The 12,447-nt window shown below is 45.4% G+C and overlaps 1 protein-coding gene across 1 annotated transcript in view; it reads right to left on the minus strand.

Annotated features, from left to right (window-relative positions):
• Positions 1-477: 477 nt before the first annotated feature.
• The window catches only part of LOC141564079 (protein-arginine deiminase type-4-like), a 47,391-nt gene continuing 35,421 nt past the window's right edge, over positions 478-12,447 (minus strand). Inside the window, exons 11-16 of the mRNA XM_074306100.1 lie at positions 11,523-11,677; positions 10,604-10,748; positions 8,982-9,090; positions 6,986-7,056; positions 1,756-1,884; positions 478-965 (exon numbers count right to left, since the gene is read on the minus strand). Of these exons, the coding sequence (XP_074162201.1) occupies positions 732-965; positions 1,756-1,884; positions 6,986-7,056; positions 8,982-9,090; positions 10,604-10,748; positions 11,523-11,677 (843 nt within the window). The 3' untranslated portion in view covers positions 478-731. The remainder of the gene's footprint in view (positions 966-1,755; positions 1,885-6,985; positions 7,057-8,981; positions 9,091-10,603; positions 10,749-11,522; positions 11,678-12,447) is intronic.

Raw genomic sequence — 12,447 nt, forward strand, 5'->3', positions numbered from 1 at the left:
ACCCTGGAGATCAGAGCTGGGAGGGCCCTTAGAACCCAGGAGGTCAGAGCTGGGAGAGCCCTTAGAACCCTGGAGGTCAGAGCTGGGAGGGCCCTTAGAACCCTGGAGGTCAGAGCTGGGAGGGCCCTTAGAACCCAGGATGTCAGAGCTGGGAGGGCCCTTAGAACCCAGGATGTCAGAGCTGGGAGGGCCCTTAGAACCCTGGAGATCAGAGCTGAGAGGGCCCTTAGAACCCATGAAATCAGAGCTGGGAGGGCCCTTAGAATGCACATAATTTGAGGGACCTTACAAATTAATCCATCATAGGCCTTCCAGAAGAGGTCAGAAGTCAAGATCAGAGAAGGAGGGTTCCCCATGATCCCATAACCAGTAAGTGTCACAGCCAGAACCAAAGCTCGGACCCCAGAACTGCTTCTTCTGCTCCTACCTCTCCACAACCCAGAAAACAAAGGACTTTGGATAGCACAGCCACATTCAGAAAGTCTTCACTTTATTATAGTTTCCTAGCTCGTGCTCCCTTGTCCATGGGGTTCTAGACTAATCCTTTTTTCCTCTGGGTCACTTGCTGGGTGAGCCTCCATCTCTTCAGGAGGACAGCCCATTGTAGGGGGCCAGAACTGGCCTGGCTAAGGGGCGAGGGACTGGGACAGACAAGAACTGTGGGAAGCAGGAGCCGAGGTGGAGCTCCCACAAAGTCTGGACAAGGAAGCGGGGGTGATAGAGGGGCCTGCTCAGGGCATCATGTTCCACCATTTAAAGGGGAAGGGCTTCCTGCGGACGTTGGTCCCACAGTGCACGTCTCCTGAATTGAGGTGATACTTGAAAAAGTCATCAATGAAAGTGCACTCCAGGCCCAGAGGCTCCAGCAGGGCTCGGATCTTCTCCTCCAGGCAGCATTGTCCATTGATGATGGGCCCAAAGGGCTTGGGGATCCCTAGGTGCTTCCCCAGCACAAGCATGTTCACCTGGGGCAGGAGGAGAGAAAAATCAACCATTAATCATATAGCAAAGGGAGGGCTGGAATTGGAGCGCAAGGACTTGGATTCCTGGGTTCGTAGCTATAGATTCATAGACTTAGATGTGGGAGGCAGTCCTTAGAGGTCCCCTAAAGCCAATCCCCCCATTTTACAAGGAGGCCTAGAAAGGGGAAGTGATTTCCCATCCTCCCTCAGCCAGGTTTTCTGAAGTCAAACCCAGAACTATTTTTCCTGCCCTTCAGTTCTGAGCTTGATTCCCTGGGGTGTCTCCTTCTCCAGTTTTCTACTCCGTAAAATGGGCAAGTATAAAGAGTGAGATCCTACCAGTTGTTTCCCCAACACTTTAACTCCTAGATAATCCTGAATGTCAGAGCTGGAAGACGTCTTAGACTAATCCCACTCCTTCCCACGTCCTTCAGATGCTGACTTCTTACCATGTCTGGGAACAAAGTCTTAGCTTTCATTTCATTTGCAAATATATGGCAAATAAATTGCTAAGTGTTGGAGTCAGGATTTGAACCCAGGACTCTAAGATCTGTGTTCCATACCCTTTCTTTCAAAATCTCTGAAGACCATCCCGTAAGTCAGGGGGAATCTTAGGGAAGGGTCCTAGATCTCCTGTACTTTCTCCAGGTCTTCCCCACCCTGAGACCTTCCCCATCAGAGAACATCCCCACACCCACAAGGACAGAATCCCAGCCTCTTGCCCCCTTAGGGGGCTGCTCTTGGTTGCCTCCAGAATCATGGATCACACGTCCTTCACATGCTGAGTTCTTACCATGTCTGGGAACAAAGCCTTAGCTTTCATTTCCATCTTGAGATGGAAGAGCTGGGGAATATCAATGATGTCCTGCTCGGTCAGCCCCAGCTCCCGCTTCAGGATCTCCCGGTTCCAGTCAATGCAGCTCTAAGGAAGGGAAAGGTCCAGGAATCAGCCCTCTTCGATGTAAACCCAGCCATATCTCAAGTCCCTTGAAAGGGTTCACAAAGACTAAGCCCATTCAGGTTGTGGTTAATCCAAGCGCCAACATGATGGAGCCAGGTTCATTTTCTAAGGCAGAGGTTCTGTATGTCCCGTGAAGTTGGAACTCACGAAAAGGAATTTTAAAACTTACTGACCATATATGTCGGCTGTTGTAATTTAATGTTTTGACAACTGTTTTATTGTTGTTCAGTTGTTTTCAGTCTTACCCAACTCTTTCAATATAACTGGTTCCCTTTGGGATCCCATGGATTTTATTTTGTGAATTTAAAATTTTAATTCTACGAAGGGGTCTCTAGACTTCACTCGGTACTGCCCAAGGGGTGCAAGACACTAAGAAGGTGAAGAACCTAAAGCTTTTCATCATGGAAGGACTTGCCAGAGGTGAGCCCCCACTGTTCCTAGACTCTGAGAGTATAGGACTAGCTCTGGGTCAAAAGGAGACATCAACAAATGTTAGGATTACTAAGTGAGAACTCAGGTTGTCTGGACAGTGACAAGGTGAGAATTCAGGTTTTCTGGACAATTACAAGGTGAGAACTCAGGTTGACTTGATAGAGGGGGCAAGCTCATTGGCTGGGGTGGTTCTTCCCAGAAGCCCTTGCATTATCCCACGCCCATTCTCTGGGAGGATAAAAAGAGACAGCACTGGGCGCAGAGAGCAGATCGGCCTGGAGAAGGATAAGAGCTGGAGGAGATTCAGAGCCAGGATTCAAGAAGAAAGACTCTGAATTGCATCAGGCTTGACGGGGCTCTCTGCAGGAAGGGAAGTCACTTCTAAGGACAAGAGTTAACAGCAACTGCCTGGAGACAACGGTTCGCTACAGGAAGAAGAATCGGAGAGATTTGAGTAGACACAGCAGATCTCTTCCCAGAGAGCGATCCAGCAGCTTCTGGAGACGTCAGCTCGCAACAATTGGCGCCCAACGTGGGGCAAGGACTTTTGCTTATCCTGACAAGAGGAGCTAGACCAGACCTTCGCAATTTGGCGCCCGAACAGGGACAGACACAGTCCTGATTCCAGTGGAAAAGCTTCCGATCTAGATCTCAGTCTCTCTGACCCAGAACCGTGAGTAACGAGGAAATTTTGTTAAAGATTAAGTGAGCGTGCTAATAGATAAATAAGGAACTTAACTTGTTAAGGGCTAAACCAGGAATCTCTTATAGCTGAAATGGGGCAGATGTTAGCTATATTCAATCCCTGGACCTCAGCCGACTCAACCTCAGCCCCAGACGCAACCTCAGCTCCATTCAGGAGTGGTACTATAGAGAGTATAATCAAGATAATTGAGGAGCAGAGTTTACTTGTAACCTGGGTACAGATTGCTAAACTCTTGGCTGCATTAAGACGCACATCTCCTTGGTTCTTAGAGGAAGAAAAGATAGATGTAGATAAATGGAAGCTAGTGGGATATGAAATGAAAGAATTTCAAGCAAAAAATGGGCCTCGTTCAAATTTCTGCAGAAGTATTTTATATCTACAACATAGTTCAATTAGCCTTAAACTATCAAGCAAGTTGTAGGAGAAGGAAAAGTTCTAAAAATGAACAGAGGAGGAAGTGTGAGGAAAAAAGGAAAGATCAAGATCTTTCCCTAGAGCAAGAGGATTTAAATGAGGAATTATGGTATGATTCTCTTGAAGAAGCTTCAACCCTGCCTAGAGAACAGATTATTGACAGGCCCACATCAACCCCACCTTCAGAGATGGAGGAAGAAAGAGGGGAAGAGGCAGAAACACAAACAGAATTGCCTGTGAAGAAGCCTAAGCCTATGACAAGATTAGAAAAAGCATTGGTTAAAGCTAAGAGAGAAGGACAGGATATAAGTGATTTTATACATGCATATCCTGTGATTGAAAATACTGACTCTGTAGGTAAAAAAAGGAGAAGATATGCACCTTTAGATTTGAATACAATTAAGGATTTGAAAAAAGGTTGTACCCTTTATGGGGCTACATCAGCTTATGTCAAAATGTTACTAGATGGTTTGTCTTATGAAGTCCTAACCCCGAATGATTGGAAATCCATAGCAAGGACATGTCTGGAACCTGGAGAAAATTTATTATGGCTTGCGGAATTTCATGAATTATGTAAAATTCAAGTCAGATGCAATTTGGAAATAGGAGTTAACACACAATTCACTTTTGAGCACTTAGCTGGTGAAGGTCAATATGGAGAGAATTCGGAACAGATTAATTATACCATGACAATATATGAACAAATTGCTAAGGCTGCAATAAAAGCTTGGGGTGTCCTTCCTGGACAGAAAGATCGTGGAGAGGCTTTCACTAAAATACAGCAAGGTCCCAATGAACCTTTTGCAGATTTTGTGGGACGTTTGCAAACTGCTGTCAAAAGAACTATTGGAGAAAATTCAGCTACAGAAATAATGACCAGACATCTGGCTAAGGAAAATGCCAATGAGATTTGCAAAAGAATTATATGGGGATTAGACAAAGATGCTCCTTTAGAGGAGATCATAAGACGCTGTGCTACAGTGGGAACAAATGCTTTTTACACTCAGACAATGATGAATGTGGAAAGACAGGGTCCCTCCTGGCAAGGGCCTTCTAGAGAAACTCGGCGATGTTTTCAATGTGGAAAAATTGGGCATCTAAGAGCTCAGTGTAGATATGGAGATACAGTGAGAAGACAGGGTGAGAGAAGACCTAAAACCCCATGTCCAAAATGCAACAGAGGACTACATTGGGCATCAGAGTGTAGAATAATTCAGGGAAATGGGATGAGGGGCCCAGGTCCAGGGCCCCAGGCAAAAAAGACTTGGGGCATGATGGCAGCTGATGTTACACCCAAAGAACCTTTAGAAGGCCAGGACTCTGATTTAATCAATCAGCAGAAAAGCAATCACATGGCAGAAAGGGATTACCTGATAAGTGAGTCAAAAGGCAATCAGATTGCAAAAATGGATTACACTTGGGGAGAATACAGGCCTTTTAAACCAACAGGGCTGTGCCCAGTGCAAACAACTCCAATGTAATTGTCAGATGATGAGAAGAGATTTAGAAAGTGGTAAATAGAAGGAAATTAGATAGGTTAACTGCCTGGGAGAGAGGGTTTGCTTGTATTTCTTCAGCAGGAGAAGGAATCAGATGGGTGCCAACGAGTCATATTCGCCTTGTCCATCAGAGAGAGACAGAAAAAGAGAAAGACCTCAAAATAAAGGAGAAGATCTAAGAAACATCTGACACTGAAAGAGCATGGATAATAAGAAGACTGTTAAAGAACTTTAAAAACCAGCAGGAATCATTGGACTTCCTCACACAAGATGAGAATAATGGACAATGGACTTATGGACATTTATAAATTTTCAATTTATGATTATGATTATGTTATATACTTCTAGCATGTGTTATGTTACTATGTTACTATGTGCTTATGTAATTTATGTAATTATCTGTAATACTTCCCATATTGATGGATTTATGTTTCAAGGTCATGACTGTCCTATGTTCTAAATCAAAAGAAAGGGGGAGATGTTAGGATTACTAAGTGAGAACTCAGGTTGTCTGGACAGTGACAAGGTGAGAATTCAGGTTTTCTGGACAATTACAAGGTGAGAACTCAGGTTGACTTGATAGAGGGGGCAAGCTCATTGGCTGGGGTGGTTCTTCCCAGAAGCCCTTGCATTATCCCACGCCCATTCTCTGGGAGGATAAAAAGAGACAGCACTGGGCGCAGAGAGCAGATCGGCCTGGAGAAGGATAAGAGCTGGAGGAGATTCAGAGCCAGGATTCAAGAAGAAAGACTCTGAATTGCATCAGGCTTGACGGGGCTCTCTGCAGGAAGGGAAGTCACTTCTAAGGACAAGAGTTAACAGCAACTGCCTGGAGACAACGGTTCGCTACAGGAAGAAGAATCGGAGAGATTTGAGTAGACACAGCAGATCTCTTCCCAGAGAGCGATCCAGCAGCTTCTGGAGACGACAGCTCGCTACAAACAAAGGGCTTTTGTGCAGTTGATTCTGATTCAAAACAAATAGGCTCATTGGATGTTACCGAGCTTTTGACCCTCTTTCCCTTACCTGAAGAATGATGGGTTTGGACCCAATGGCCTTCAAGGCCCTGCTCCAACTTTATGTGATTATTTACGATCCTGAAGAATGGGTCTAGCTAAGAGTTTCAAGCCACTGAGTTCTTGAACTTTTATATGACATTAGAGGTCTTAAGAGCCAGTCACTCATTTCATAAATGAGAAAACTGAGGCACCCGGAAGGATTGTGATTTACTCCAAAATGATGTTAAGTAGCAAAACTGGGATTAAAACATGGCTGGTCTTGCTCCAGAACAAACTGCATCGTGGTTAGTTAGCACTTTAAACTATATTCTGCTGGATTTATAACTGGAAGGAATCACAGAGATGAGTCTCTGGGCAGTGATTTTCAACCTTTTTGCCTCAGGATCCCTTTACACTCTCAAAAATTATTGAGAACCTCTCCCAAGAGTTTTCGTTTATGAGGGTTATACCAAGGGATGTTTATCATATTAGACATTATTTTTGAAATAACGTCTTTTAAAAGGAGGGGTAGAGAAAGGGAAGGATAAAATTTGGAATTCAAAACTTTTTAAAAATGTTTTTAAATTGTTTTAACATGTAATTGGGAAAAAATAAAATAATAAAAAGAGTCTTAGTAGTTTTGTAAAAATATCTCAACCTCATTGGAACCACACCTTAAGAACCCTTGTCTTTTAGAGAGTTGGCAGAGATTCCCAGAAATTATTGACTTGCCAAGGTCACAGGCCAGTTCTAAGGTGGGATTTCAACTGAGGTCATGCTGATCCAAGCTTAACATGATTTCCTCTACATAGACTCAAAGAATATTGGAACAGAAATGGATCTTGGAAATCACCCAAACCAACCATCCCATTTCACAAGTAAAGAAACTGAGGTCAGAAATGTGACCCACCCATAAAGAGTGGGATACAGAGACAGGATTTGAATTCTGGTTTCAAATCCCATTTTTTTCTGAAATCTTGTACCACCTTTCCCAGGGTTCCAGTTCCCCATACCTTGGCGTATTGATTGTGCTCTTGTAAGGTTTTGTCTGACAGAATCTCTTTTATGGTCTTATTTTCTATTCCTGTAGTGAAGATAAAAGGGAAAAAGGAGAAGGGTTTTCAGCAGGTAGGTAATCAGCTTTTTGCTTCAGGCTGGCCAAGAGAGTCTTGGGCTGTAAGTCAGCCCTGTATCCACACATACCCTAGACAGCTGTTTGTAAAGAGAAGAAATAAAATCCAGGGTGTCAGTTCCTACTAAGCGCTATGCTTAAGGAGAATGCCCAATAATGGAGAAAAATTTAAATATTATAATTCAATCAAGGGCCTCTCTTGGAGAATCTTTTTTTTTTTTTCTTTTTAAATTTTATTCTTGGAGCACCTTGAAGGACATTTTCCAATTCACTTATATGTCATGCTATCACTTCCCTGATGTCCCGGTCCTCTTCAAGAATGAAGAGCAAATAATAAAAACAGCACGATTCTCCCAGTTAGTATAAACTCAATCCCTGCCCTCGTCCCCAGAGATCATAGCTTTTTTTTGCTATTACCTTGGAATACTTTATGCCATTGTTAGAATTATAACTAGGGGTTATTACCGTGGGAAAAATCAATAAGCATTTATTAAGTACCATATGCCAGTACTTATTATGTACCACATATGTGCTAGACTTATAGATGCTGGGATAAAAAGAGATGAAACGGTTCTTCCCCTCAAGGAACTTAACCCGATTTGCCTCAGTTTCCTCATCTATAAAATGACCTGGGGAAGGAAATCATTCTGATTTCTGAGCCCTCATTCTGAAGGTTTGAGGAACATGGAGGGCTTAGGACAGGGCTATGTAAGGGAGCATCCACGGGCGGTCTTGTCAAGTGGGCCTGATGTCCAGGAATATCCTGGTAAATTTAACAATCGGCTCTCCAAAATAAAGATGATGATGATGATGATGGTGATGTCCAAGACACACTTATAAGCTTAATTTACTTTATGAACATTTTCTCCATAACTTTTTTTAAAGTCTAGACAATCAACAAAACAATAAATTAAATCCTGATTTGTAGAGTTTGCCGATTTCTGGAGTGTAATGCTCATGCTGAAATTTAACAATAGGCTCCCCAGACACAATATGAGTTAGTTCCTGCATGCCCCTGAAATGCCCCTTGCAGTGACCGTCACAGTGCTAGTCATAACTCTGAATGTCATTATCTGTTGCTTGTGTCTTAATTTCCTAGTACTAGTACTCTGAGCTCCGTGAGGGCAGACTTCACTTGTTACCTGAGCTTTGTGTCTTCTTACTGCCTCGTTCAGTGAATATATATTAGGGGCTTAATAAATGGTTTTGAGGGGAAGGGACAGGTAGGTGGTATGACAGGTAGCACTTGGGGCCTGGAATCAGGAAAACTTGAGTCAAAATGCATCCTCAAACATTTACTAGCTGTGTGACTCTGGACAAGTCACTTCAAGTCACTTGCCTCAGTTTCCCCTTCTGTAAAACTAACTGGAAAAGGACATGGCAAACCACTTCATTATTTTTGCCAAGAAAACGCCAAATGGCATCATGAAGACTCAACTGAACAACCATAGATGTATTTTTAATTGACCTGAATGATGGAATAGTCAGAAGACCTGAATTCTTGCCCTACCTCTTCCATTTCCTGTCATTGGGAACTGGGGCAAGGTATTTCCCCTATCTCTACATCAGTGTCTTCAAAAAGTACAATAAGGGGATTGGGCTGGTTCTTCCCAGCTGTGACAGTTTGTGTTCTAGGTCTTTCAGGAGTTAGTTCTAACCTGCTGTGTTTTAAGGCCTCAGTAATGGGTCCTGTTTAACTCTCGGGTCTGTCGTTTTTTTCCTAGACTAACTCTCCAAAGCAATTCTGCTCTCCAGCGAAGGCCCATGGATCAGCTAGTACGTGATACAGGACCAGTTACTGAGTCACAGAGTGGTTAGTGAATCTCCTTATGGAAAGGAGTCGCAGGATGAGATGAGAAATAGCAGCCCTTAGAAACCTTGGCTCGAAAGCCCTTCAAACATCTTAGCGTCTCCATGTCCTTCCTTCTGTTTCTCTTCAAATAGCTTGTAGCAGACACTCGGGCTGGCCAGGAGAAGCCTGAATCCCTGGGAAAAAGGAGATTTTTGTGATCAGGAGATTTTTTTTACAGTAGATGCTCCTTAACTCCAGCCTAATTTAGTTATTCTAGTGACCCTCTAGTGACTAAGAAGACTGAGTCCCTCAAAGCTTCCATTCCTCACTCAAAGTCATACAATAAGTGGCAGAGTACAGTCTAGCCGCCATTCTACTAAATCATCTTGCTTCTCATACAGGAATAAAATTGTACTAGGGCTCAAGGACACTGGGGCAAAGCCTTGGAGGAAAGTAGAGGCTAGGAATTGAGTGAGGAATGGGAGAACTTAGAAAATCAGATTAAAAACTCACTTTTCTCTAGAGGTTTCAGGTTGACAAATCATATTTCTTGAACCCATCAAAATATTTTGGAGACACCTGTTTCCCAGAGCCAAGGTTAAGCAGACTGTGCCCTAAGCTTAACATAACACTCTCTCTGGATGCTCTCACCCTCAACGTGCATTAGTAAAGTGCATTGCTTGGCTAGAACCAGGTGCTCACTGAGGGAACTCCCCCTGTTTCTTAGGGACATGAAAGTCACATCTGTTTTGTTTTGTTGCTTTTTTGCTGAGACAATTGGGGGTAAGTGACTTGCCCAGGGTCCCACAGCCAAGAAGTGTTAAGTGTCTGAGGCAGATTTGAACTCGGGTCCTCCTGACTCCAGGGCTGGGGCTCTATCCACTGTGCTACATGTCTTAACCTGCTCAGAATCTCTGTTTCTTATAATTGCTAAGTGAATGGGACCGGATACTGCCATGCTCTCTCTGGTTCTGTACCCCACTGGGAAACATCAACTTGGGGACTGTTCTCACAGGACCCAGGAACGGGGCCTGCGTTGTCCCTGCCTGAGCATGCTGTGGGAAATGCTGCCTAAGAAGGATTATGTCAGGTCCAGCTCACTTGTGTTTTTTTAGATACAAAAGCCCTGGCTTTGCCCAGCATGCCGAGCCCTCCTCCAGGGAGGACTTTCCCTTGCAAGCATTTTTCTCGCTTTGAAATTGTTTGTCCTTCATTCTCGAAAAGGACCCTGACATCAGGGAGATGAGCCGTGACGTGCAAGTGAATTGGATTTAAGTGGGCAAGGTCACCTGCCTCGCTTTCCCCTCCAGAGCCATCTGGGTCCATTGGCCGGATTTGGAACAGGCCGCTGGAGATGTCCTGGATGTTTGAGTTTGATCACTGCCTCTGCCTCTAGCTTGCTCTGTTTGGCTCCAAGGACCCACAGGTTAGAGGCAGGTTCTGGTCCGGCTGACAAACCACTGGGGGCGGGGCGGGGCAGAGAGGGATAGTATGAGTATCATTACACCTATTTTACAGATCAGAGAATTTGGCTCAGTGTGGAAATGATTTGCCTAAGGTCACACAGCCAGCTAGAGTCACAGGGTTTGGGCTCACATCTCCTAACTCCAATGCCAGAAAATTCTGGGGCTTCAGCCAAGCCCCCTTCTCCCCTACATCTGTCTGGGTCCCCATACCCACCTCCCCTCCTCCCACCTCCGGCTGTACCTTCCCATCTTGGGCTGGGACAAAGCTGAGGAACTCATCCACGTGCCCCACATGCAGCCAATCAGAGAAAAGTCTGACAGGTGCCTGGACCTTCTGGGCAAACAGGAAGTCCTGGAGCACCTTCAGCATCTCTCGGCTTTGGTCGCTGAAAAGCACAGAAGGCAGTGAGTGGTTAAGAGTCAGTGGATCGAGGGCCATTTTGGAAAAGGGAAAAGCTAAGGACCAGAGAGACGCCTGGTATCAGTTACTCAGATAAATGGACACAGGAGTTCAGAGGTCTCTGCCCGGCCTGGCAAAGGAAACAAGCAGCCAGCTTCTTCTTGACCACCCGCAGTGACAGGGGACTCACCGTCAAGTTCAGAGTGAATTAGAGCTGAGGAGAGTCCTAGAATATAGGATATCAGAGCTGGGAATGATTTTAGAACAGAAAATATCAAGATGAGGAGGGCCATAGTCCCAACAATGCCAGGGGCCCTTTGAACACAGACTATCAGTTGTGGGAGGAGCCTTAGAACATGGGGTTCTGATCTAGGAGGTCCCTTAGAGCCCAGGAGGTCAGAGCTGGGAGGCCCCTTAGAACCCAGGAGATCAGAGCTGGGAGAGCCCTTAGAACCCGGGAGGTCAGAGCCGTGAGGGCCCTTAGAACCCGGGAGGTTGGGACTGGGAGGGCCCTTAGAACCCAGGATGTCAGAGCCGGGAGGGCCCTTAGAACCCGGGAGGTCAGAGCCGGGAGGGCCCTTAGAACATGGGAGGTCAGAGCTGGGATGGAATATCAGAACTGAAAGGATATCAAATGTTAAGACTGAAAGATGAGTTTCTGTGTCTGTATGGGAGGGGAAGATAAGAGGAAGGGGGCTTAAGATTTTTACCTGACTAATTGCACTCTAGACACAGCCCTTCCCCAACCCTTTGTCCTCACCTGGGGTAGCTGCTGTTGCCAATGAGGATCCTGCCCAGGGGGTACTCTTTTCCTCCAACTGTCACAGGTGGGCTGACCTCCAAGTTCCCAAAGGAGTCCAGGTCACAGACCAAACTTTCATTTGCTATTTTCGTCACATAACCAAAATCTGGACCCTGAGAGTTGGAAGGTGGGAGGGAGAGAAGTAACATTGAATTCATTTATTTCACCACTAAGCCACATTGTTGACTCACACTGAGCATCCAGTCCAGCCCAGGTCAGCACCTTCTCCAAAACTTATGGTCTTCAACTAGACTCTCTCTAGAATGGCCTAGAGCAGCGAAAGCTTAAACGACCTTCCAGCATCCTGCAGCCGGTGTAAGTCTAAAATAGGACTCGAATCCAGGTCTTCCCTTTGTTTTTCCAGGAAGGCAGCTCTCTGAGCCACTTTCTCTGCTCTAGAGTTGCCTTCTCCTCCTGCCTTTTCTCTGAAGTCCCCCCATCTGGAATTTTCCATGCTAAAAATTCCATTTCCTCTACCACTTTGTGGAGCAGCGCCTACTTGCCTACGACAGGGGTGGGAGCCAATAAGGTACACCTAAGGGAGCTGTCCCCTTTTGCCTATAAAATGCTTGATCCTCTTCTACATCAGGAAGGAACCTGTGGCACCAGGTGTCCAGCCTAGGCCTGGAAGAGTGATGGAGAGACTGAAGTGAGCCAAGAAGAGGGTCCCCTTCACAAGGGTCACTAGCCCCCTTCTTCCTTCCATGGGACTTGCAGGCGACTGCCCCCAAAGCCAGGAACTATATATCCCGGCCCCTCTGGAGATCTAATTATAGCCTTATTCTTCGGTGACAGCCATCTGATGTCTAGCACGGGTTCTGGTGTGTCCCACCAGAGGCGCTCAGTAAATACGTATCAACTGACTGACGGCTAGTGTATCCTT

Source organism: Sminthopsis crassicaudata, chromosome 3 (assembly GCF_048593235.1).
Source record: "Sminthopsis crassicaudata isolate SCR6 chromosome 3, ASM4859323v1, whole genome shotgun sequence".
NCBI classification, from domain to species: Eukaryota; Metazoa; Chordata; class Mammalia; order Dasyuromorphia; family Dasyuridae; genus Sminthopsis; species Sminthopsis crassicaudata.